Source organism: Malania oleifera, chromosome 9 (genome assembly GCF_029873635.1).
Source record: "Malania oleifera isolate guangnan ecotype guangnan chromosome 9, ASM2987363v1, whole genome shotgun sequence".
Classification (NCBI taxonomy): Eukaryota; Viridiplantae; Streptophyta; class Magnoliopsida; order Santalales; family Ximeniaceae; genus Malania; species Malania oleifera.
Window position 1 is genome coordinate 93,046,167 of NC_080425.1, and position 27,863 is coordinate 93,074,029.

Below are 27,863 nucleotides of genomic sequence, written 5' to 3' on the forward strand. Positions count from 1 at the left end.
GAAACAAGGTTCCCCAAGAGAAGCTGCTTGGCAAAATTCTAGAGAAGAGTTGGTTGGAACAATGTTTCCCAAGAGAAGCTGCTCGACAAAATTCTAGAGAAGAGCTGGTTGGAACAAAGTTCCCCAAGAGAAGCTGCTCGACAAAATTCTAGAGAAGAGCTAGTCGGAACAAAGTTCCCCAAGAGAAGTTGCTCGGCAAAATTCTCGAGGGGAGCTGGTCGGAACAAAGTTTCCTAAGAGAAGCTGCTTGACAAAATTATAGAGAAAACCTGGTCGGAACAAAAGTTCCTCAAGAGAAGCTACTCAGTAAAATTCTAGAGAAAAGCTGGTCGAAACAAAGTTCCTTAAGAGAAGCTGCTCGGAAAAATTCTCGAGAAGAGCTGATCGAAACAATGTTCCCCAAGAGAAGCTGCTCGAAAAAATTTTAGAGAATAGCTGGTCGGAACAAAGTTTCTTAAGAGAAGCTGTTCGGAAAAATTCTCGAGAAGAGCTAGTCGAACAAAGTTCCCCAAGAGAAGTTGCTTGGCAAAATTCTTGAGGGGAGCTGGTCGGAACAAAGTTTCCCAAGAGAAGCTGCTCGGCAAAAGTACTCGAGAGGAGCTATTCGGAACAAAGTTCTTGGCATCAGCTCGGATCAGCCGTTTTTCCTCCAATCTGGCTCTGCATTGGCTCGGATAAGCCATTTTCCACCAATTCGGCTCGGCATTGGCTTAGATCAGCCGTTTTCCTCCAATCCGACTTGGCATCGGCTCAGATAAGCCGTTTTCCTCCAATCCGGCTCGACATCAGCTTGGATCGGTCGTGTTCCTCCAATCTGGCTCGTCAAAGCCGAATGCGTCTTAATATCGGCTCGGATCAGCCAAACTTACCTCAACATCGGCTCAAATCAGCAGTCCCTCCACTTCAGCTCGGTAACTTAAAAAAAAAATTGGACAACTTTCGAATTTTCAAGAACAAATTCCAAAAATTCAAAACTAAGGGGGGACAACTGATATACTCTAAATATATTAAGGTCAAAGGAGTCCATCTGCTATAAAGGAACATTAAGGTGTAGCAACAATCATAATCGTTATCACTCAAGGATATCTGTTCTAAAAGGGTCCACCCTATGCAGGCCAGAGCGATCCACGCTCGCGTCATAGACAAGTGTAATTGGCTCTTTAAAAGTTAGAGCAATTCACTAATAAATATCCATATATCCTTGGGTCAATTTCGGCCACTATAAGTAGGGGCTCGGGTAAGAGGCCAAGATAAGTCATTTATAACCTAATCTTACTATTGCATTCAACCTCTTCAAAGCATTCTCTCACTTAGGCATCAGAATGATCCATCAGAGTGTGGGTCCTCCAAGCCTATCCTGTTTTCATCATTTTCAAGTAATCAGAAGTCGAAGAGCAACAACGTAGGTCATTAACATTTTTATCCCGCAACAGTTTCAAAATACCCATATATTATTTAATTTTTTATTATTTTTATAATTTTTAAAAAGGTTTTAAAATTTAAAAAATAAAGAACCGTGCCTGACTTTTAGCTTAGAGGGCTTGCTTTATAACTTAAGAACATGTGGGCTGCACGTGACCTTAGGTTTGATTCGGTATCGGCTGGAAAGCTCCGATGAGCCCGAGCTCGAGGAGGCTGGAATTTCGGTTTTGAAATAAAAATAAAAATGTTCATATTTTGCAAACCAAATTTTTTCTCGATTTGCCCCACCTTTAATTTGAAGTCTCTGTTCTAACTTTTGCAACTCAGTGTCCATCGCTAGAGCTCTCTCTCTCTCTCTCTCTCTCTCTCTCTCTCTCTCTCATGGCTGGTGTCTACGCCCCGCTCCGCCCCCAACCACCATCCTCCGGCCACCACCAGGCCTTTGCCGCGAAGCTCCTTCTTCTCCTTACTCTGCTCCCCCTCGGCCTCGCTGTCTTCGCCTTCGTCCTTCAATGGCGCGGCGGCGTCAGCGATCCCGCGACGCGGTGGTCCGCCGACTCCCACAAGTTCCCCGGCATGGACAGCTCTCCTCCCACAACCGCTGCTGCCGCTATCGGCCACTCATCGTCATCTGACTGCACCCTCTTCCCCAGCGGGTTGTCGCCATCGTTCCCCTACTATCGAGATTGGAAGTTCAATTACGAGTCTGATCTCAAGCCCAAGGTTGGGTCTCTTTTAAAATTACGATCTGGGTATCAGTTCTAGTCAAATTCCCATAATGGGCGCTATCTATATGTGGTTTCTTTGTTGTTTCAGGTTTAATTTGTGGGTAGTACTTGATTTTGATAGTTTGGGTCTTAATATATTTTGAAGGATTGATTGCTGGATGTATCTTTGTTTTTAGGTAAAATAATTGTGTTTTCTGTTTGAAAGCGTTTTGTTTCCAAAAATTGGAAATGCTCACCCCAACGAAATAGCTGTGCGAGGCACAGTTGGACTAGAATTTTTTTGTCTGTTAGTCCGACGGTTTGAGCACTTAACGTTTTAAGATTCAAAACCTTGTTTTTTCGTTTTGTCTTCTTTATTTTTCCCCTTGAAGGAACATTAAATGCGTGGCTGATTGTCTTCCTTTCTATAATGTCCGCCACTGTCCATTATAAGAGTCAAAGCGTAGGATTGCACTTAGGTTTGTAAAAACTTTAGGACATTTTTTGTGTATTCTCTTCATTGTAAAATGAGTTTTTTACTCGATCAAGATGAGGTGCCATTGCATTCACTTATGTTTTAAGTGTGAACTTTTTCAAGGAGGACAATGTTTTTGGGACTGAGGAGTGTCAGGGCTTATGCGGTATCATTTTGTTGAGAACTATTTTTCTTGTTTCAAAATTGAGAAAAATGAAAATTATATAAAAAACTTTACATGAAATGTTTTTGCAAGCAATGTTTTCAACTACAAAATGATATAAAATGACCCTTAGTTTTGGGATCTTGGAATACTGCTTTGAAATAAATAAAAAAAAGCCTTCTTGCCTTTATTTTCACTGAAAAAATTAACTTCATGTTGCCATTCATGGGATGTTTTGGGTTATAAGCTAGCTGGGATTTAAGAACATTATTTCAATTTTGGTAAATGATCAATATGCTAAGCATCTGGTACAAGAAAAAATTTATAAAGAGAAAAACAAGGAAGAGCCTGTAGCCATAAATATATATCTGATTCATGATCCATTACAAGCCTAATGGGAGAAGTTTGAGATAGATAATAACCTTTTCAAACACGTGGAATATTTCATTTAAATTTTATATCCCAATTTTGCTTCACTGGTGACCTTGCCCAGTTATACTGGCAAATTTTGCTCCTGCAATCGAATGATATTTTGATGATACCGATTGACACATCTTGCCCCATAGAATTAAACCAAGAGGGAAGGATAGTGAAAAGCACTTGAGGTACTTGCACTTGGGTTTGTCAACATATATTTTTAACTTTTTTTTTCTTGAGTATTTTTTCTTCATGCTGTTCTCTTTAAGGAGGTTTTGGGGGGTGGGGGTGGGGGTGGTGGGGCGGGGTGTGGTTGCACTGGTTCTTTTTCTAGAAATTATATATTCAACTTGTATTTGTGATGATTGTTTTACAATTATATTTATCAATTTGCAGATATGCATTACGACTAGTACGTCAGCTGGTTTAGAGCAGATTCTACCATGGATGTACTATCATAAAGTTCTAGGGGTTACAACCTTTTTCCTTTTTGTGGAAGGGAAGGCTGCATCGCCTAATATATCCAAAGTCCTGGAATCTATTCCTGTGAGTGTTTGCTTAGTTCACCTTGCGTTTGGGTCAAAGAGAAGTGTTTTAATAATTATTTTTGGTTTTTTTTTAATTAATAAAGGCTCCCACTTTTTTTTTTATTTGACACATTTTATTTGTTTAATTTCATTGAAGATGAGGTTTTTGTTTCTTTTGTAGGGAGTAAAAGTGGTATACAGAACCAGAGAGCTAGAGGAGCAGCAGGCTAAAAGGTTAGTGGATTTTCCCACATTGATGATTGAATTGGATTTTGAAGCTACTTAAAAGTATTCATTTTTGTTTCTGTCCTTTCTGCAAGAATTTTAATCTAGTAGAATTTTACATGACTTTAGAATAGTGAGAGAAATTCATATAAATCGTTTTCTATGCATTATATTCTATCCCCTTATTTTCATTATATATGCATATTTAACATTAACTGTACTAGAACTCATAGATGATTAGAAAATTGCATCTTTTCAAATACTCCACATGAAAGCAGCTCCGCTAACCTCTTAAGCATAGTATAGTTTTTTTTTCCTGAGATGTTTTAGTTCACTTAATTATTATTTTTATTATTCTTTGTTTTTGGGGTATCCTTAGCCGGATATGGAATGAAACATGGCTGTCAAGTTTCTTTTACAAGCCTTGCAACTATGAACTATTTGTGAAGCAATCACTTAACATGGAGATGGCTATTGTCATGGCAAGGGTATGGAAGATTCTTTTCCTGTGCAATAATGTGATTCTGCATTATTTTTATTTGTTAACAAATAAGCTTCGGCCTGATTCTTATCAGGGTATTCTCCTGTGTATTGTTAGGATGCTGGTGTAGATTGGATAATTCATCTCGACACTGATGAGTTGATACACCCAGCAGGAGCTCAGGAGTATTCTTTGCGGCGTTTGCTGCTTGATGTGCCTGGGAATGTGGATATGGTTATCTTTCCAAACTATGTGAGTGATACTTCAAAATTTTTTGAAAATTATTTTCCATATAATGGTAATATGTGCATAGGAATTTGTAAAGGATGGCCAATCACTTTAATTTTATCATTGTTTCTGGTTTTTTTTGTGTCTTCAATTGTTTTCATTGGCTTCATTGGCCCTAGTGACCTGTGACAAAAGCAATGTTGAATTTTTTTTTTTGGTTCAGGAGAGTAGTATTGAACGAGATGATATCAAGGAACCTTTTAGTGAGGTAAGATTTCTCGTGTCTGCCTCCATGATTCTAACTTCAGTCATTTAATCGATTTGTATAGCTGAAGTCTGATGTTCTGCATTCTGGAAATGACACTTCTTTTGGAACCCCCATAAGTAGTTATTCATCAAAACAGTCATGCATCTGTTTGAATATGTGTAATCTTCTTCCATTGAATATGGTAAAGTTTGTGGTGATCAAACAGTAGGAAATGTAGGAATGAATAACAGTCAAATGGATGCTGAAGCAATGATTTTTCATTCATGTGTTGATCTGCATGTATACATTTCTAATTTCTTGATTCATGATGACATTCTATGTATTTGACATGTTAAACCTGTGGTTTGATCTTGCTGTTGTGTTCTACAATTTATTTGAGTTGGTTCAGCAGTACAAAATTGTTTTGTAAGTTTTGCCAAAAACTCTAAATAAGGTTAATTTGATGTATATCCAGTTTAAGCATATTTCTTTTTGGACACGTTAGTTATATGAAATTTTACAAAATTCTAATCCTCATTTACCTCACCTGCAAAGATCAGGTTTGGATGTTTTATTTTATTGTCACATTCTTGCTGTGGGTGTGTTGGAAGAGCCCTCCATTTTTGTGTTTGAATAAAATTACAATCAATTGGAGGTTGGAGAAAGGAGAATGAAGGTATTTCTGTGGGAGGATGGTGCGCCCTTCAGGAGAGATATTTTAATAGAGAACTACTGGAGATAAAGTATATAAATACAGAAATGAAAAAAAATACAGAAAAAAAGGTTTCTAAGATTGCATGCATCAGATCATCTTAGATATTTCAATCAGATTTCTAAAGATATGTAAGGGTGAAGGAGGGAGATTAGGGTCTCATAATCATTTTAATCCTCAAAATTGCTTTCTCAATTATAAAACCTAGTATTTATAACAAATTAGCTGCAATAGTTGAGGAAAAGAATTTAAGAGAACAAAAAATAACACCGAAATGAGTAAATCTCCCAAAACATCCCAATCGAAGTGCAGCCCTACAACAACAACAAAACCCAGACTTATTCCCACTTAGTGGGGTTGGCTATATGAATCCTTTTCCGCCAATTTATGCGATCATGGACCATTTCTTTTGATAGATTCAAGGATATTAAATCCTTACTCACTATCTTCTCCCAAGTTATTTTAGGTCTACCCCTACTCCTTCCACTGCCCTTTATAGTAACTAAGTCACTCTTTCTCTTAGGTACACTATTTGGCCTACGTTGCAAGTGTCCATACCATCTAAGTCTCTCCCTTATCTTTTCTTTTATAGGAGCTACACCTAACTTACCACGAATATGTTCATTCCTTAATTTATCTTTCAATGTTTTACCACTCATCCATCTAAGCATTCTCATCTTGGCAACTTTTACTTTTTGGATATTATGTTTATTCGTCGCCCAACATTCCGATCCATATAGCATAGTTAGTCTTGTAGCTGTCCTATAAAACTTCCCTTTCAATTTTGAGGGTATTCTACGATCACATAGCATACTTGAAGCACTTCTCAATTTTACCCAACCTGCTTTAACTCTATGCATTACATCATCTTCAATTTCTCCTTTAGCTTGCATAATAGATTCAAGGTATCGAAATCTACAAGTGCTATTTATTTTTTCTTCATCAAGTTTAACTTTGTCTCCAATATTCCTCCTATCATTGCTAAAATTACATTTCATATATTCTGTTTTATTTCTACTTATCCTAAAGCCTCTAGATTCCAGAGCTTCTCTCCATAATTCTAACTTAATCTCTATTCCGTTCCTAGTTTTGTCAATTAATACAATATCATCTGCAAACAATATACACCATGGAACCTCCTTTTGAATACTCCTGGTCAATTGGTCCATCACTAAAACAAAAAGATAAAGACTCAAAGCAGATCCTTGATGTACACCTATGGTAATTGGAAATTCTCTAGTTTCTCCATCTATAGTCCTTACACTAGTCATTACTTCATCGTACATATCCTTAATGACATCGGTATACCTACAACATACACCCTTTTTTTCTAAAACCCACCATAGAACTTCCCTAGGTATCCTATCATATGCTTTCTTAAGGTCAATAAATATCATATGCAAGTCCCTCTTCGTTTCCCTAAACTTTTCCATTAATCTTCTTAAAAGATAAATAGCTTCTGTGGTAGATCTTCTAGGCATAAAACCAAATTGATTTTCTGAGATCTTTGTTTCTAACCTTAATCTTTGTTCAACTACCCTTTCCCATAGTTTCATTGTATGACTCATAAGTTTAATTCCACGATAGTTATTACAATTTTGAATATCTCCTTTATTTTTGTATATAGGTATTAAAGTGCTTTTCCTCCATTCATCTAGCATTTTCTAAGTTTTTACAATTATATTAAATAAATTAGTTAACCATATAATTACGTTATCACCCAAGCATTTCCAAACTTCAATTGGAATGTTATTTGGTCCTATAGCTTTCCCATTTTTCATCTTTTTTAGTGCAAACTTAACTTTGTTAACTCTAATTTTGCGAATAAATCTTATATTTTTAGTCTTTTCCTCATTTGAAAATTCTAAGTTTAAGCCTTCTATTTGGTTTTCGTTAAATAACTTATTAAAGTAACTTCGCCATCTTTCTTTAATATCTTTGTCCTTAACCAAGACAATATCATCCTCACTTTTTATACATTTTACATTTTCTAAATCCTTGCTCTTCCTTTCTCTTGCTTTAACAAGTTTAAATATATCTCTTTCCCCTTCTTTTGTACCTAATCTATCATACAAACTATTAAAAGCTCTATATTTAGCTTCACTAATGGCCATTTTTGCATCTTTTCTTGCCCCCTTATATTTTTCAAAGTTATCTCTATTTCTACATTTTTGCCACGTTTTATACCAAATTCTTTTTGTCTTCATGATTTTTTGTACATCTTTATCCCACCACCAACTCTTTTTGCTATTCGAGAATCTACCCCTTGATTCACCTAAAATCTCTTTTGCTATCTTTTTAATAGAGTTAGCTAATCTATTCCAAAGAGTATTTGTATCTATCATATCCTCTATGGTCCAATTCCCATCTTTGATCATTTTATCTTTAAATTTTATTATATTTTCTCCTTTTAAGTCCCACGGTTTAGTTCTCCTACATTGCTTTATTTTATCATTTTTCTTCCATTTTTTAATACATATATCTAACTAACAATAAGACTCTATGTTGTGTGGTTAGACTTTCACCTGGAATAACTTTACAATCCTTGCATAATAAACGATCTACCCTCCTAGTTAAAAAAAAAATCTATTTGACTTCTATTTTGTCCACTTTTAAAGGTTATGAATCAAAGTGCAGCCCTAATTTTAAAAATTCTTTGCGGGTGGTTCTTCATTGATATGGGCATGGGCAGAGTGGAAGTTTGCAATGACAATTTGTTAGATGACAGCTCGGTGGTCACATAAATTGTTCTTTGAGTATCTTTTGATAGAAAAGAAAATTTATAAGAAACTACAGAGGCACAAAGTGCAGGATAAGGTATCCTCCTTGAGGAACGGAACAGAAACAAAGAAAAAAAGGAAAAGAGAAACATAAAAAATATAGAAGATGCCATGATGGTAGAATCAGGGAAAGAGAAAAGGGAAGGAAGCATTTGAAGACAGCATGCCTTCCAAGTAGTGGCTATGGCTTCACAAAGCATCCAGGCAAGAGAAGCAAGGCTTCAGTCATTTGAGTCAATGTAGGGTTTTATTACTATTATTTTACTTTCTTGTTTTCGAAATTTCTTTAAGATTTTAAGATTATGACTTCAATCCTACGATATTATGGTGCTGGGCAATGACAATTCTGGAATGTTCGTATATCGTTTTAGGATTGTGTAAGGCTTATAAAATATAGGCAGGTTACATGAGGGTAAAAGTAGACAATGTCGTGATGTAGAATTAGGGAAAGATAAAAAAATATGGAAGTAAAAGATACGTTAATTTTCAAATTCAAACTTTCCAATCATCTGTTTTCCTGTCCAATTGCATTCTGATTGGTAGAAAATACTAAAAACAAGGAAACTACAAACAAGCCCATAAGAAGCACCTATATAGAAACGGACCGCCATTGACATAACCTTACTCTTTTTGATTATTTGGGCTTAGGAACCAATGGCCTTGACCCTACTCTTTGGAATTGACCTCCTAATAGTGTCAAAGTGATCAATTCAATGGCCACTTTGCACTTTACATCAATTCCCTCCTACCAAAAAATGTTTACTTCTTTGAGTGGGGGAAAATATTGAGGACTCAATGAGTCCATCAACATGAGAGGATTGATCATCTTGTCATAAGTAAAGAGCCGGAAAAGCATTTCATCTTGGTTAGTGGAAGATTATGAGATGGAATCAACTTGTACCTCTTCTTGTCAATGGAGAAGGTGTTGGAATTTTCACATTTGTCATGCTGAAACTCCTATCAAACAATCATGGATTCCAGAAGAATGATACATATCTCGAGCGGAAGGATCGCACAGTGCCTATAATTGAACCAATCTTAAAGGTCAGAATGCAATGCTCATGGACATTCAAGTTGGTATTCACCTAATAAATTATTATTTATTAGGGTATGGCTCAACATTGAAATTCAACTGCTTCACAGCTTCTTGAGAAACAACATTTTTAGAATTATAATCATAACACAAAGTTATTTCTGATAAATCACTTGAGTTTGAAAAATGTTGGTTAGTTTCCATTTCCTTCAAGTTTGTGGGATGAAAGTGCATGTCATAATATTAAATAATCTCCCTCGTTCCCGTCTTCATCTAAGGGGGCGTTTTGTTTGATCTAAATGGCCTTTGAATAGAGGCTAGGTCATTTGGTGAAGTTAATTGTTAAGTGCTAAACACTAAATCCAAATATGATGTTGAGAATCAGTTCTGAATTGAACTTAAACCGGTCACTTAATTGAAAACATGAATTTTGGTATCTAATATCTGAATGTGTTGTTTTCCAATTTTAACCTTCTATAAGCTTAGGAGCATAAATATTTGATAAAGTTAATAGGCAATTACATAATCAAAAGTTTTTATTTTAGCATAAATAGCATATTTTTTCTTATATTTAATTAATAATTATGCATAAAAATAATATAATTTATTATTGTACAAAAATAAAATTTATCATTTTAATTTTAATCCCTTGGGTATTTAGTTTTTTGTCATCTTCATTTTTTATAAGCGATAAAATTGAAAAAGAAACATTTGAATCCAAGTCAGACATGTTTTTATGTTTGGTTCTATTGGAGGAATTTTAAGAAAAGTCAAAACTGCCACCTAATGCTCTGATGTCTAATTGGTTTTCTTATTTAGTGAACCAATTTAGACATAACTTTTATTCAAAGACCATTTGGACCAAACAAATGCCCCCTAAAGTGAACCGGTTAGACATAAGAGCGTTTGGTGGTAGCTCTGAGTTTTCTCAAAACATTTATAGAACTAGACATGGAAACATGTCTGGTTTGTATTTAGAGGTCTCTTTTCCAATTTCGTCCCTTATGAAATGAAAATGACAAAAAATTCAATACCCACATGATTAAAATTAAAATAATAAATTTATTTTTGTACAACAATAAATTATATTATTTTTATTTATAATCATTAATTAAATATATGTCAAGAAAATATTATTTAAGTTAAATTAAAATTTATAGCTTATGCAGTTGCTTATTAATTTTATCAAATATTTATACCCCTGAGCATTGAGTAGATTAAAATTGGAAAACAATACATATTCATATATTAGATACTAAACAGTTAAAATAATTCAAATTTTAGATTTAGTGACCGGTTCAAATTCAATTCGAAATTGGCTCACAAAACCATATTTGAATTCAATGTTCACCACTTATCACTTAATTTTACCAAACGCCCCCTAAGTCATTTGGGATTTTGGTCTCAGCTTCTATTACTTGGGTTTCTTTATCTTCTCTTTCTGCAATTTACTTGATTAGGACATTGTGCAACTCAATGCCCAAAACCTTGGCACTACAAACAACAAACAACAAATAACTACAACAACAAGCCTTTAGTCCCACTAGGTAGTGTCGGTTGCATGAATCCTTTTTTTCCAATTCACCTGATTGAGAGCATTTTCCTCTATTAGATTAAGGACTATTAAATCCATTGTCACTATCTCATTCCAAGTTATTTTAGGCCTACCCCTACCCTTTTTCATGCCCCTTGGCACTAAAACACTTAATTGCTTGCTGGACCTAAGAAGCTAACTTGGAGTTCTCTTGAGTCTTCCATGAGATCGTAGTTTGAACATCTTCACCCAACTGCTTAACTAACTTTTGTCGCATGTCACTAGCAATCTTCTCAATCTGAAAGGTTGATGCAGCCCTAGAAGGATTACATTGCATATCATCCTCTACCCTAGTGGCAACCTGAATTACATCTCCAACTATAATAAGATGACATGGGGCAAGATACAAATATACTAATTTTTATAACACTAACTTCTATGCTTATTTTATCTTCTGCCATTGTCATGTCCGCTACCATTGTGACATTGGTGCCATCCCTCAAACCAGATCTGCCCCTCTCTCTATCTCCACTGTAGCATCCACCACTGACACAACGTCGTCACCGATTCTTAGTGCCTCGGCGTCGAATCATTGTTAGCTTCTCCTTTACCAAATAGAGTGATTGTGTGGGAAGAGCTACGCAAACCAGATTATTTGCATCCATTCCTGTTGGATACGGGTGCTGTCTCCCTAACCAGATCTGTCCCTCTATCTCTACTGTTGCATCCACCACCAACATGATGATGCCACCATCCCACGAACCAAATCCTTTCCCCTCTATCTCTGCTGTCGTGTCCACCACCGGCACATTGCCATTACCATCCTGCGAACCATATCCATCCCTCTCTTCTGTCTACTGTCATGCCCACTACCACCACAATGCTGTCACCATTCTGCTGTTACTGCCTCAACATGATCTGCCGCTCTCTCCCTCTCCTTCTCTTGCTCAAAGGCTGTTGAGTATGGTAAGTCGCCATCGCGCACAGCCTCCATCCATCACCACTGTAACTTGCCAGTGAGATCTTCTCCCTCCCTCAATCTGTTTTTCATCTTGATTTCTTTTCTTTCACTCTGTTTTCTCACGATCTGAACTATATCTCTCCTTATCTCTATTTGCGAATCTAGAAGACAATTTGTGGCTAGGGCTACGAGCCGGTAGATTAGGTTTTGTTAATATATTTTTTTAAAGTTTTGTAGGCTTAACATTTGCAGTAATCTTCACGTTTTGATCTCAAGACAAAACATTTTCAACTCTGGGATCTACTTTAATTTTCAAAATTATTTTTGCACGAATCTTGATTTTATTCTAGCATTTAAAGCACACTTCAAACATACACCCTTTAGATTTTCAATTTCATTGTCATGCATCTTTTTTAAGGATCCAACATCTGGGGTGAGTGAGTATAGGAAAGGCACTAAGCTCCAGGTCTCTGGTGATTGAGATGTGAGTGTGCGTGGACTCTAAATCTGGCTCTAGGGTGTTCATTAGATAACTGTAAAGTGGACACAGGTTAGGGATCAAGTTGATTACTGAGATTAGAGTGTGTGGGATCCTAGTTTTTAGGATTTGATTTTTAATAACAGTTTGCATCATCTGTTTACAGGCTTTGGGTTATATTGAAATTCAAGTCAACTTACGAATCAAACATTCTGGTTTCAAGAATATTATGATTTCATGTTAAACATTTGCTAACAACATTCTTTCTTCGAAAACAACTCACACTGAGTATGTTTTTAAGTTAGAACATGGATACCTTATGCATTTCACTTTATGTGCTAGTCATTTTCCCACCATAGATTTTCGAAAACAAAGACATATGCATACGATTCTTTTATAATTTTCAACACAGGTCTACAACAATTATTTATTAAATTTTATCAGTCAACAATTGGTAGATACATGCACTTTGCCTATGTAGCACTAATGCCCTGAATATCTTTGTGCACAGCCTGTCCCAAGCTCGAATAAAGGAGTAGGGTTGTGTTAAGTAATTGACAACTAGCGTAATACTTGTTAAATCTATATGATATGAATCCTTAACAAATATTCATTGGGGTGTTCTCTATGAGTGACATGTTGCATTTAAACCACCTGGGTGCAACAAAAAATGGACAAAGGTAGTGTCATTCTAGAAGGGAGAGAGTTAAGAAGTTAGTATAGGAAACTAGGATTATATTAGCAACTTGGAATATAGGATCAGTATAGGAAAAAGCATGGAGATAGTGGACACAATGATCAGAAGAAAAATTGATGTAATCTGCCTTCAAGAGACTAAGTGGGTAGGGGGGAAAGATAGATAAATTTAAAAATTGAGATTTAAACTTTAGTGCACTAAAAAAGAAAAACGTAAAAATGGGATGGGAATCATTGTTGACAAAGACCTAAAAGATAATGTGGTAGATGTTAAAAGAATAGGGTATAGGATCATAAAAATCAAGACAACTTTGGGCCTAGAGATAATAAATGTGACTAGTGCGTATGCTCCACTCCTAGACTTAGCGGAAAACCTTAAAAGATAATTTTGGGAAGATATGATTAGTAATACAAGGGATACTAGGGTCTGGAAAAACATTCATAGGAGTTGATTTGAATGGAAATATTGGAAAGGAAAGTAAAAGTTATGAGAGAATACACAGAGGCAATGGATATGGAGATAAAAAAGAGCTCGGTGATACGATTTTAGATTTTGTCATGTCTTACGATTTGGTTATATTGAATACCTGCTTTAATAAAAGATAAGAACACTTAATAACTTTCAACAGTGGACAAAATAAAACTCAAATAGATTCCTTCTTAACTAGGACGAGGGGAGCGCCTATCATGCAAGGATTGTAAAGTTATTCTGGGTGAAGGTTTGACTATACAACATAAAGTCATAGTATGAGATATATGTACTAAAAAAATGGAAGAGAAAGAGCAACATAAATCAATGCAAAAGAACTAGGTAGTGGAGCCTGAAGGGAGAAAATATAGTAAAATTTAAAGATAAAATAATCGATGAGGTTGATAGACAATAGTGGATAAGGTATGCAAACACTCTGTGAAGTAGAATGGCTATCTCTATTAAAAAGATAGCAAAAGAGATTTTAGGTGAATTTGGAGAAGGTTCTTGAGCAATCAAAAAAGTTGGTGGTGGGATCAAGGTATCCAAAAAGCCGTAAAGACAGTGGTTATGTTTGGTATGCGGAATGCCTATTCTCAGGAATAGATTAGTTCTAGTAGGTTAGTTATAATTAGTTATATAAGAAATTATGTTGTTACAATAAAGCAAATAATAATGTGAAACATTTTATGAGTCAGTAATAAGGAATAGACAAGGAATAACTATCCCGAATTTCAACTTGGGGATGTCTATTCCTTTTTTATTACATGTTGAATGAAATAATTAGGAATATATAAGGAATTACTATTCCCTTCATTCCCAAAATTTAAATTATATTCCATTTTATTCCAATGAATAGCTATTCCACTGAACTAAACGAGCTTGAAAAGAATCTAGTGTAAAACATGAGAAAATTGTAGAAATAAAAATAATCTGGTATAAAGCATGGCAAAGTTGTAGAAATATAGAAAATCTTTAAAAGTATAAAAAGGCAAGAAAAGATGCAAAAAATGCAATTAATGAAGCTAAGCATAGATCTTATGATAATTCATATACTAGACTAGATACAAAAGAAGGTGAAAGAGACATATATAAACTTGCTAGAGTTAAAGAAAGAAAGTGCAAAGATTTGTGTAATGGAAAATGTATAAAGGATGAGAATGTAATGTCTTGGTTAAAGAAAAAGACATTAAAGAGAGGTGGCAGAGATACTTTATTATGTTGTTTAATGAGGACCAAATTGAAAGCTTGAACCTAGAAGTGAGAACAAGGAAAAGACTAAAAATATTAGATTATTCTCAAAATTAGAGTCATTGAAGTTAAGATGATGTTAAAAAAAGATGAAAAGTGGGAAATCGATAGAATTGGATAACATCCGATTGAAGTTTGGAAATGTTTAGGAGATGATGGAAGTATATGGTTAACCAATCTACTCAACATATTTAAAAATCAAGAAAATGTTGGAGGATTGGAGGAAAAGCATGTTAATTCCTACACCAAAGAAAAGGTGATATTCAAAATTGTAATAACTATTGTGGAATTGAACTTATGGCTCATACAATGAAACGAGTCTCAAATCAATTTGGTTTTTATGCCTAGGAGATCAACAACAAAAGTTATTTATCTTTTAAGAAGATTAATGGAAAAGTTTGGGAAAAAGAAAGGGTAGGATTAGACCTAAAATAACATGGAATGAGATAGTGAGGAAGGACTTAATAGCTCTTAAGTTGGTTGAAGAAAATGCCCTTGATTGTGTGAATTGGTGGAAAGGGATTCTTGTAGCCAATCCCGCCTAGTGGGACTTCAGGCTTGTTGTTGGTTGTTGTTGCAACTTTTATACTTATGTGTACTATTTTTTTTTCAGTATTTTAGAGATAGTCTTTGACCATGCCTTAAGGGGTATGGCTGTCACAAGTATAAATCCTCCTAATAAGAAAAATAAAATAGAAAGTACAATCAAAATGACAGAATCTGCCAATCTTGCTGTACATCTGAGAAGCACACCCATTTAAACAACTGGCTGCGAAGGACCAAAGCCAATTAATGAATCCTGTTCTAGAGCAAAGAGTACATCATCTTCTTCCCTGTGAAAACACCTTGCACGCTCTTCCAACCAAATACCCCACAAAACTGCAAAAATCACACATATCCAATCCTTCCAACCTGTAAAAGAAATATCAAACCTCTCCACTGATTCTAGACAGACCCAGTCCTTTCCAAAGAAAGCAAACAATTATTTCACCCCCTGCAAGAGAATGAGCAATGCAGAAGAAGATGACAGACGGGTTCTCAACTTTCAAAACATTAAGGACACACATCTAATGTAAAGTCTTAGAAGGCCTCCTACCCTGCTACAGATTGTTAATGTTAACTTTATTTGGATTAACCAACCAAATAAAAAAGCCTTATCTTAGAGTAGACTTTAGCCTTCCAAATAGTGCAATGAAGCGGAAAGAACATGCCAACACAAATCAATTGCTCAAAGAACAATTTAAAAGAATAAATCCTTGAAAAATGTGAATACCAAGCCTGAAATCCCCTGCTATTGGAAGGATGACAGCCTCCAAGAACAACAAAAGATAGAGCTCCTCCACCTCCCTGTCATTAAACGACCTAGAAAAATGGAAATCCCAAGGAAAAATTTGCTCATATCAAAAAAGAAGTGATGACACCATTGTGCACCAAGAAAGATTATGTGAACAAGGAAAAGTTATGAACAGAGCAGAATATTATCAACGGAATTCCTCTCATCAGTCCCAAAGAAAATTTTGTCATCAAACTGAGCATGAGGCACAACCTTCTTTCTGTACATGGTATGATTTTGCACAACACCTCAATTTATTGCCCTATCAATAAACATGTGCAAGGTATCTACTACAAGAATAATGGAAGGGGGACAATGGGTCACTTTGACGTATCTGACTCTAAGGTTTAAAACAAGTCTTTAGGCTCCCTATTAATAGTAACAGGAACAGCGGCATTATTCAAACAGGCACTAATCCTACTCTTCCATCTGGAACCAAAGCTTTTCCTATCCAACAATTTGTCTAAAAATTTTAACTCACTTGTCACCCTTCCTCCTCCTTACACCCACAACGACCTCATTCACCACCAACAAAGATTTTGCTTGCCACCAACAAAGCACTCTGAGAATAAGAGATAGCATCTCTTAAAACTGTGCTCATCCTAATAACCTTCACAATAATTTGTTTTGTAAAAAATGTAAAGACTCCCAGCACAAAAGCATTTGTAGATCATAGTGGACCAGTGGTGTTATAAGATAGTGTACTACATCAAGTATCAAAGCACTAGTTAGCATTACAATTGATAATATAATGAGTTGAAATATTTCCATAGTTTATTGATCTGTTGCGCTTATATGCCTCTCATAAAAACTTCTTGCAATATGAAACATTCAAACGGAGTTGGATCTTTTTGCCACTTTGTACTTGACACTTAGGAAAGAAAATGGATGGAAGTCTACCAAGATTCCACGAGGATTGTGATTTCCTACCCTTTTGTTTAACCTTAATTCATTATATGAGGTTAGAATGTTTTGCTATCATTTAGTGAAGTTAATTTTTATATTTAAAAGATCAATGTTAAATCACCTGTTTACTTGCTTTGTTAGGTCTTGCATTAATCTTAGTTTATCCATTTAGTATATAATTTATGTAATTGTAACATGAATTTGATGGTAGAAAAACCATGTGCACTACCTGTGCATTTTGGCTATTCTATTAAAAAGGAAATATGTGCAGGATATTTACATAGGCTTGATTTATTTCCTTCTTGTATAATTGAAATTGGCTGTAGGACAAATGCCATTAGATTTATGGAAAGTGCATATTAACAGGAAGAACAGGGGAATGGAATATGATAATGGATGTCTTATTGAATGTCTCTCTTGGGGCAGTTATCTAACAGTGGAACGTCCTTGTTTCATTCTTTATAAAAAAATTAGAGAAGTGGTAGGAGGTTGTTTCCATTGTTCATAAGATGCTACATAAACAAGTACATGGTCGCATGCTAGAGATGTTTTATCTTCCTCATCCCCAATGGAATCAACTCACTTTCATTCGGATTTGCAGGGTGCATTTTTTATTATTATTATTTTTAGAACTTTAATGTGTGACTCATTTGTTTAATATCTTGTACACATATGCTTCATGTTTTTACTTTCAGTTCGCTTTTCTTGGCACCAATCAGATTTACTTAATCTGTAAAAAATGTTGCCTTTTGAGGATGCATGTAATATATTTGACATATGCCCTCTTCATGTATCTATGAATGTAGGTGTCAATGTTCAAGAAGAACTATGACCATCTTCCAAAGGACACATACTTTGGCATGTACAAAGAATCAACCCGTGGTAATCCAAATTATTTTTTGACTTATGGAAATGGGAAAGCAGCTGCACGAATTCAAGATCATCTCCGTCCCAATGGTGCACACAGATGGCACAATTATATGAAAACCCCCAAGTATGGCTACACTTATAGTTCTTTATACCATTAGATCCGACAAGAAGTACTTGTGCCCTCTTTTGACAATCCCTCCAGTGCTATGCAATTGATCGGCACAGTGAATTAACTGGATTCACCGAAATATTTCGGTTAACCATATACATTAACCAAACCGAACTAAACTAAAGGGTATACCTGAACCCTTACTTGACCGAATTTTGTTTCAATTACTGAAATTAACCAAACTCATGATGCCTTTACAATTTACGTATATATATTTATCTATAATATAAATAAATATATTATATTTATTTGGAAATATTTATAATATATTTACTTATTTATATATATTTATAATTTATATATTAATGTTTATACATTCAGTTGGTTAATTCGGTTAACCGAAAAAAAATTCTCTTAAACCGAACCAATCACCAAACACTGAAATTTTTTAAAAATTAAACTGAACCGACTGAAATTAAAATTTTAACCAAACTTCTTCAGTTAGGTTGGTGAATTCGGTTTTCACTGAATACTGCTCAGCCCTAAATCCCTGTCTGCATGTGTACATTCGTGTGCGGATGTGGATGTGTATGTGTATGCACCTGTGTCTGTGTTTGTGTTTGTGCACGCGCATTTGTGTGTGAATGTGCGGAAGCGTGTGCATGTGCATCCATATATGGATGTATTCTCATATACTGGGAAGTTGGGTGAGGAAGGTCAGGAGGGATGCTTTTCTGGTATTGGTTCAGTTTGTTTTTCATGTTCACTTACCATGTTTTGTGAATTCCTTGACAGTGAGATTAAATTGGAAGAGGCTGCTGTTCTACATTACACATACACCAAATTTTCAGACTTGACTTCTAGACGTGATCGGTGTGGTTGCAAGCCTACTAAGGAGGATGTCAAACGATGCTTCATGTTGGAATTTGATAGATCTGTGAGTTTGATACCTCCTTTTTTCGGTTCTTATACTTGTTATGTTTTATTAGTGATTTATGAGTGCATGAAGCTTCAGCCTGTTGGCAATCATGCACCATGAAGGAAGGGGATTGTAAAAATCAGTCCAGATTGAAAGGTAAACATTTGATTTGAGACTGGATATAGTGGGAGAAGGTGAGTTTTTATTCATGCATGAGCATAATCCAATTGATGGGTTTGGTTGTCTTTGTTGTTGGTGAAGTGGTTCTTGGAGCGGATGATGTCGGTGTTTGGAAGATTGGGAAGGGGTTATCAAAACATGAGGATTTGAAATATCATGTAAGCTGGCAATTTGCTCAATGAAGATGGGGAATTTTTTGGAGTTAGGATTAGTTTGGGAAGGTAAAAGATATTTGATTTTTGTGCCTGGTAGGGCTATAGGAGATGAGTGGTGAGGGTTTGTGCCTCCATGCGGGAGGAATTTCATATGTTGGCTAAGGAATTCATGCGATGGCAAATGATTCTGGTAAAGGACTAAAGGTGAGGTAGTATGGAGCAATCTTCCTCTTGGAGCAAGGTTGTGATGGCAGGAAAGAATCAGATCTGTGATTTGTTGTGGGGTTGCAATGCTGATTGTGATGCCTGGCCATGCATCATCTGCCCGTAATCCTCAGATTTTTTATTTTTTTTATTTTTTGTTTTTTTGGGGGGGGGGGGGGGCGCGGTGGGGTTGTGGTAGGGTTGACTTTAGGGGCACCTAGGGTTTCTGTGAATAGCTGTGACAAGAAGATGGAAGGGAAGGGTCTATCTTGTGAAAAGTGGGCCTGGTGAGTTTAAGTGGAAATGGGTGGGCTTAGAATGGATTGGGCTGGGCATTATAAATGTTACTTTATATTTGAGCCTCATTTTGGTTATTCAAAAAGGCTCTGCATTGAGCAGGCATTCTTCAGCTAACCCAGATCATACAAGCCAAAAGTATATACTGTCCAATAATTCCCATAATATTCAGGGCCATAATCTGAGCAAGGTGCTGAATCAAAATCAGCAGCTCAGTGGAAGATGCAGCCTCTCTATTAGGGTGGCTCCACAAGCGTCACAGATGATGGGAACTTCTAATCTTATTAGAAGGGATTTGCAAACAGGGAAGGAGGTGGCTACATCTTCTTTGCAAGCTATGGATTTATGGGTCTTGGAAGGGAAGCTTTGGTGAAAGTCAAGAATGACTCTGATCTGGGAAATCAAATGTTTTTGCTTCTTTAGTGGGTGAGGAATGTGGGCATGTAGAGAGTTTGGCTAATGAGCATCCTTTGCCTACCATTGATGGGGTAGGGATACAAAGGCTTAGGGTGGATGGTGTGCTGGAACAAAATAGAGATGAGGCAATTAGCAATTTTAAGGGTAGGGGCAGTGAGGTTTATCTTTGTTGAGCAGCAGTGCAGGTGGATGTTAACAGTCAAAAGAGGGATTCAAAAGAATAGATGTTGAAGGTAAGGAGAAAAGAATTGAGGAGACATGTTGTAGGATAAAGTGATGTTGCTAGTGATTTTGCAATGTGATGATGGTTTTTTATTGGATGAAATTCAGAAACAGCAGGGTTATATGTCTGAATCATATGAGTTTTGTTGGCATCCACTGAATGTGCTTCCATCTCTGATGGAAGGCTTGGAGGGAATTCCAGTTTTTGGGTGAACGATAAAGTTTTCTATTATTTTTTAGAAGCATATTATCACAAAATGAACAGATCTGCATTTCTATAATTTTGGGACCTGCATTAGTTTTACATATTCTTCAGCTCTGTATTTTTTTCTCAGTTTAATTTAATTGTTGTGACCTAAGTCCCTAATTTTTTTATTTTTGTAATAAATTATTATAATTGTTATTGTTTGATATAAGTCATCATTTTAGATCATAACATAAATGCTATTTGTAATTAATTAAAAATACTTCTACTATCACATAGTGTTTCATTTGTTGAAGGTTTCTATTAGTATTTTGGAAGGTGCATTTTTGTCCATAGACCACAAGATTGTTTTTTATCATGTGGCTAGTTTGCTTTTGGAAAACTTTTCTTAAAAATTTTAGTTTTATTTGGGAGACAAGTTTCAAGCTTTGGATTTGGATTCGTTTGGATTTGAAGGAAGTTGATATAATCTTGTACTACGTTTTATATAAATCCACACAAATCCAATCTAAAGCCAAATCCAAGATTTGAACTTCAGGCTCCCAAACACAGGGTTTAGGTATTAATTTTTGAAACTTGTAAATCAAGTCAATATATATTTACTCCTACAAGTGCTGTTAGCCATAAATATGTGTTTAATGGTGGGGTTTTTTTTTTTTTGTGAGAAATCATAGTTTCATATAAATGGAAAGTATTTATTACTTTTAGTTTTAAAATTTTTCCTTGAAAATAATGAGTACATGTTTTTTGAAGATTTGGCAATGGTAAATCACTCAACTATGCTGTGACACTGTCCAAAATTCCAAATATTTTCTTTTTCCCTTTTGAAATATTATTATGCTGTCCAGGCAATTATTTTATTAGGCATTTGTAGAACAAGTAAATCCATTAATACCTATTTTTGTAGTTTAGCCAAATAGACATTTAAATCAGGAAGATCGAAGGCATATGGGGTTTTTATTTTTTGGGATGACAAAAGAAGAGATTTCATTGATAAGAGGAGAATTTACAGAGAGAAGAAAATGACTTCTTCCGCCAAACTTTTGGAAAAATCCAGAAAAAATAAAGTAATAAAAAAAACATAACGATCAGAGCAGAAGATTTTCCATTTTTGCTGAATCTCCGAAAAACTAACTCCCTTAAAGCAACTAAAACCAACACACATAAAGAAGCAAGGTAGTGAACCTTCTCCCAAACCAGTTGCCAATTCAATTTTATCATTGAAAATATCCGTGCATTATACTCCAACCATAATCCCCACAACACTGCAAAAGTACTGCATTTCCAAAGTGCAACCCTCTCTTTCCTTCTACCAAACCCCTCAAAAAAAATAGGCAACAATTTCTCCACTGACGTTGGGTAGACCGAAGATTCTCCCATCACATCAAATAAATTATTTCAGATTCTCCAAGTATAGTCACAATGTAAAAATAGATGAGGTGCCATTTCAGAATTCAAATAGCATAGCACACAAACATCTAGAGATAAGGCCTTCAAAGGTCTCTTGATCTGCAACAGGTTATTAGTGTTGATTTTATTGAGCACAATCAGCCGTATGAAAGCCTTAATTTTTGGGGGAGCTTTTGCCTTCCAAATAAATGAATATAGGGGAAAACAAGACTTGGAATGGGTCAAAAACTCCGAAAAAGATTTATAAGAATACACCCATGAATGATCCAAAATCCAAGACCAAGTATCCCTAGCTGAAGAAAGGTGAGAGTTGTTCAATAACGGCAACAAGGAGGAAAGTTCCAATAATTCTCTATCATTAAGAGATTTTTTGAAATGAAAGTTCCATGAAACCTAAGTGCTACCCAGGTCAACCACACAAAGAAATCATACTTTCTTGCTCTGAACTCAAACGAAAGAGATGAGGAAAAGATGTAGCTAGAATATCATTCTCCAACCACGGATCTTCCCAAGATTGAATTTGAGAACCCATTCCCTCCACAAATTTAATGTGAGGGGTAAACAAGGGATAAATTTGAGAAATAGATCTCCATGGGTTCTCTGATGAACATTGTAAGCTAGCATTGGTAACCCACCCATTCTCACCCACTCTATATGTCCTAAGCACACTATGCCAATTGGAGTGACCTTCTATAGGAAATCGCCATAACCACTTAGCTAAAAGGGCGATGTTTTTAGACAACAAATTTCGAAAACCCAGCGCCCCACCCCGCCCCCCCCCCCCCCCCCTCCTCCCCCTTCAATTTAGATCTACAAACCTCATCCTACCTTAATGATCCCTAAAACCTCTGATTCTGAACCATGAGAAACCCCTCATGATTTTCTCAATCTTCTTAGCAATCCCCATTGGAAGCCTGAAAACAGACAAATAATATAATGGGATAGTATATAAGCATGCTTGATGAGGGTGATTCTACCCTAAGGAAAAAAGAGCCACCTTCCAACCGTCTAGCCTCTTAGCTACTCTGTCCACTACCAGATTCCAAATATCTGCACATCTAGGATTCCCCCACATCGGGACCCCTACATAAGTCAGAGGCCACTGCAAAATACCACACCTCACAACAGAAGACTGCTCCCTAAATCAATAGGAACATTAATATTTGCTAAACCACTTTTCCTCATATTTATTTTAAGCCCCAAAATTCTCTCAAACACTTGAGGATATCCAGTACACAGCTTAAAGAAGGGTGTGATCTTCTAAAAGGAAAATGGTATCATCAACAAACTGAAGATGAGAGACCACCGTTCTCTCCCCGCTTCCAACTCTCTATCCACCCCCCTATCCACAACCCTATCCCCCATGCTACTCAACACATCGACTGCTAAGACGAAAAAAAAAAGGGAGAAAGTGGATCACCTTGTCTAATGCCTCTCAAAGCCCTAAACCAAGACTTAGGTTCTGCATTCACTACTACCGATAACCACAACTTAGAAACAACCCCCTAACCACCTGCGCTAATGCTCACCAAAACCCTTTGTCACAGAAATTTTATCCAAAAAAAAAAACCAGCTTATTCTATCATAGATCTTCGCAAAATCCAATTTAAAAATGAAACCCCTCTTCTTCTTCGTATGAATATCCTCCACCACCTCATTAGCCACCAAAATACCATCCACAATTTGTCTTCCCCCCACAATGGCACTCTGAGCTGGTAGAAATAGACTTGTCAATCACCGCACTCAGCTTATTAGATGGAACTTTGGTGATGATCTTATAGACACTAGAGATTGGACTAATCTAATAGATCTGAAGTCCTTGACTTTAATGGATCTAGATTTCTTAGGCACACGGATAATAAAAAAGTGGAATTAATTCTCTTGCTCAGCCTCCCGTTCCCATAAAATTCAACAAAAATTTTTAGCAAGTCAAGTCATGCTTACTTATATCTTTGAAATCCTGAAAGAAAGTCAAATTAAAACCATCTGGACCTGGGGCCTTATCCCTGTCCATCCCGAAAACTAGCCCCCTCATCTCATCCTCGTCAAGAGGTCTCTCTAACCAAAGCATCTGATCTCTAGAAACATGATTCCACTCTTAATCCCTGAACCATTGGTCTCCAAGCGGCCCCCTCAGAATAGAGATTTTCAAAGAAATCAGAGATCTCTGAAGCAATCCTACTAGGATCATTAATAATTGTCCCTCCTCCCACTCCATCTCCCTAATCAAAATTTTCCTCATCTAATCATTAGCAAGCTTATGGAAGAAACCAGTATTACAATCACCTTCTATGACCCATTTGAATTTAGTTTTTTTTGCTTATAGGTTCTCATTTCCTTAAAATTTACCTCTCCCGTCTCATTCTTTAGAGAGATCCTTCTAGCCTCCTCACTTTGAGATTTGTCTCCTCTTCCTTTTTATCCAAAGATTCCAACTCTCCTAGGATTCTGGATTTTTCTAAGTCTTAGCATCACCAAGCACCTCCTTATTCCAAGATTTTAGCTTCTCCTTTAGATGTTTCAACTTCTTCATAAACCTAATTTCTCTCCATCCTCAAGTCTAGTAAACTTCTTGTTGTCAGTTGAATTATAGATGTTGGAAAATCCCCCACAGCTGTAATGCCCTCAATTAAAGGGACTGAATTAAGAAATAAAACCTATGAATCCCTGTGATTCCAGACTTCGGCATTCACTTCCTTGGTATCCTTCTTTGCCAGAGCTGCCCTGAACAATGTCAGCAAAAGAGGGGCTTGCCAAAGGCTCATGCAGCTTCCTGCTTGTTTCCCCCTCACTTCTTATTGTGATCCACAGTCTGGACATCTTAGTCTCCCCTCGATGCTATCTTCTCTTTGATCTTGCTCATCTTCAATTATTCCAGCAAAGCTACAAGGAAGGATTCCCAACCACATGCTTTTCTCCTTCTGGAATTCTAAGTCCGACCACCTCTCTCCATTAATCTCCTTCTTTAGTAGGATAAAATTACCCCTATCTTTTAAACGGTAATGATTAGCTATTTATTTTTTATATTTTTTGATAAACTAGTATGAGCGAACCGTTTATGATGGTTTTTATCTTTGGATATTTGTTGTGCACTTACCCATGTATACGGTTTATCAGTAATAGATAAAGTTTATTCTTTTTTATGGCTTCTTGGGATTTAAATAACAACCGAAACACCAGAAATATCATTTAAATAGTTCGTAAAGAGTGGGTTTAGGAGAAAATAGTGCGCTCACAATTTTAGTAAATAATGGATAAATATACTATTATTATTGCTATTTTACTGTTTTTATTTTGTATTGTTTCTTAGCACTAAACAAATATTTATATATAAAACTATTTTTTTTACCGTGTTACTTTCTTTTTTTATTAGTTATAAACTCCTATAATCTTTACCAGGTGTATGCGTTTATTTTCTTTTTTAGGCTTTTCCAGTTCTTAGAATAATAGGGTTATTCTCATGGAACTGCTTTTCATCTTTCCTGCAGTTTTGCTTTATTTGATTAAATTATGCTAGAGTGACATGTCAAATCATTAATTATTTGAGTATGTGCAATGTCTTCCAAACTTTTGGAGGATATTGCTTCAAATCATGCAGAATGGTGGAATAGTATTTGTGTAGCTGAACCTACTTGGTGGGGCTTGAGGCTCAGTTATTATTGTATGTGCAATTGCACTAATGCTTTATCTTGGTGCTGATTCTCTCTGGAGCAAATTGTTGGATTGAGAAACAATTAGGGGTTGTATTGCAAACAATAGGGACTTATATTCGGGAGTAGAAATGTTTCAAATGGATCCTCAGTGATATTGGATGGGAGTATGATTAGCTAGTATATTATATGTGCAATTTCGTGCAGTATTGAAACCAATTAGGGCTGCTTGTGTTGATCTACTCACAGAAAGGGGAAGGCATGAAGAGGATGCAGATATAAAAGTGATGATAATGCTTTGAACAGAACTGTTGCCAATAATGGGAAGATGAAGACAATGTGAGTTACCCTTCCAATCATTGGTAATTTGTGTACTATAGTTGGCAGCAATTGGAGATTTGGGAGTTGTCGGTGTCTTGGTGATTCCTCACTGAGTTGATTTAAAACACAAGCTTGGAAAAGGTCATCCATGCTGGATGAGGTGTGCATTGTTATTGGTTGTTATGTTAGATTAACGTGTCAAAAGATACAATGGATCTATTTAATTTTTATCATTATATCAACTTCTTACTTCCGCAATAGTGTGAGCTCTTTAATTCCAGATCTACCTTTCCTAATGCTAACTCTTACTAGAATTAAGGAAGTTGCCCTTGCATAGATTTTTATGTTCTGCAACTATTCATTTGCAAGAGATGATTAAAGCTTCTTTCATTATCATGCAAGCTAATAGTTTGCACACACGGTAGTTAATTGTGTACTGATATTAATGGCTGCAGGCAATTGAGTTTGTTTCAAGTTCCGTGTGTTAAAATATCTTACAATCTTATGTAATAAATAAAAACTTTGTTGCAGGCTTTTATAATTGCTTCAACTTCAACCGACGAGGAAATGCTAAGCTGGTAAATATTTGAACTGCAGAGAAAAGTTCTTTTCTTTCTCCTGGCCTGCTTATTCTATTTCAATATGCACCTACTCGTTAACTCTTTGGCTTTGAGATCTAACTTCTTGAATTTAACTGCTATCAGTAATGGAGTTTCTAAATTTGGTCTTTGCTTCTCCTTTTTAGGTACCGTGAACATGTTGTATGGACTGACAAGTCACTAAATATCAAACTGCTGAAGAAGGGCATTTTAACTCGCATATATGCTCCAATGGTAAGATGTCATGTCAATTTTTTAGACAAAATCTCCCAAAGATAAAAGGAGCTAAAAAAAATTAGAAAAATTTGTGAAGCCCAAGGTTCTTTTTATGGGCCCTGTTATTTTGGATTTGAGATGGGAAAGGGAAATGAAATCATACAGAATGGAAATGTTATTAAGTTTTATTTTACTTTATTTTGCATTGGCTGGCATCTGTGCCACATGATCTACAAATCCCAACTTTTTTATTATTTTTTACTCTTGCATTTTGTGTGTTTCAGGCCATCATTCAAGGTTTAAAGGAGTCAGGTGTTTTTAGTTCTATCATTGCATCTGCCTCAACTGCTCTCTCAAAGGACAAGTTTCTAATGTCCATTGACATTAATAACTCATCTTCAGCTGCTGCCTCAAAATCACTTCCCTCAAGAAAGTTTTCCAAAAGCAGAGTGTCTGAGGCAATTGCAAGAAGGGTATTGGAAATTTCAGATATTGCATCTGATAAAGCAGCTGTTCCACCATTGTCTCCCCCTGGCATGGATGAGGTCCACACCGTAGAAGAATAGATCTCCTAACTTCATTGCTGCTATTGCTTCTCCTTCTTCCTCTTCAGTGGTGGGTGAGAGATTTTGAATTCCTATATGCTGTGGTGGGAAGAATTCAGGAGAGAAGAAAGAGAAAGCAAGCATGCTGTTGGGGTTTTATTCATGTTACTGTTTTATGGGTTCTTCCCGATCCTTACCCAAGCGCTGGTGTATATGAAGAGAGAGTTCCAGTTCAGTTGTTTTCAGGTTGGCACCTGCATTGGCTTCAACTGGAAATCTTGGTCTTCCATTGTTGTGTGTATAGATGAAATTGTGTTAACATGGCATGGGGTTCAATTGATCATTGTTCATTTTGTAAAACTCGCTGGATATTTCTTAACCAGTTAATACATCGACCCTTGCCTTGAAAGCTTTTGTTTCATTATTCAAGTTCATCACATACTAAAAATGTTCTAATGGTTCCTTAACGGCATTTGGTAGATTACACTTGATGTCATGT

The 27,863-nt window shown here is 36.0% G+C and overlaps 1 protein-coding gene across 1 annotated transcript; it reads left to right on the forward strand.

Moving 5' to 3' along the window:
* The first annotated feature begins 1,576 nt into the window (after positions 1-1,576).
* Positions 1,577-27,773, forward strand: LOC131163945 (glycosyltransferase-like KOBITO 1). Its single transcript, XM_058120806.1, has 11 exons — positions 1,577-2,145; positions 3,581-3,730; positions 3,893-3,945; positions 4,316-4,424; positions 4,535-4,669; positions 4,869-4,913; positions 17,852-18,039; positions 18,820-18,961; positions 26,536-26,582; positions 26,750-26,837; positions 27,104-27,773. The coding sequence occupies exons 1-11, from the start codon at positions 1,804-1,806 to the stop codon at positions 27,383-27,385; spliced, it is 1,581 nt and encodes a 526-aa protein (XP_057976789.1). The 5' UTR covers positions 1,577-1,803; the 3' UTR covers positions 27,386-27,773.
* Positions 27,774-27,863: the final 90 nt, after the last annotated feature.

Coding starts and splice junctions, on each gene's coding strand:
- LOC131163945 (XM_058120806.1), top strand. CDS start 1,804: ATGGCTGGTGTCTACGCCCCGCTCCGCCCCCAACCACCATCCTCCGGC. Junction 4,425..4,534: donor TGGCTATTGTCATGGCAAGG/GTATGGAAGATT, acceptor GTGTATTGTTAG/GATGCTGGTGTAGATTGGAT. Junction 18,040..18,819: donor AATTATATGAAAACCCCCAA/GTATGGCTACAC, acceptor ATTCCTTGACAG/TGAGATTAAATTGGAAGAGG.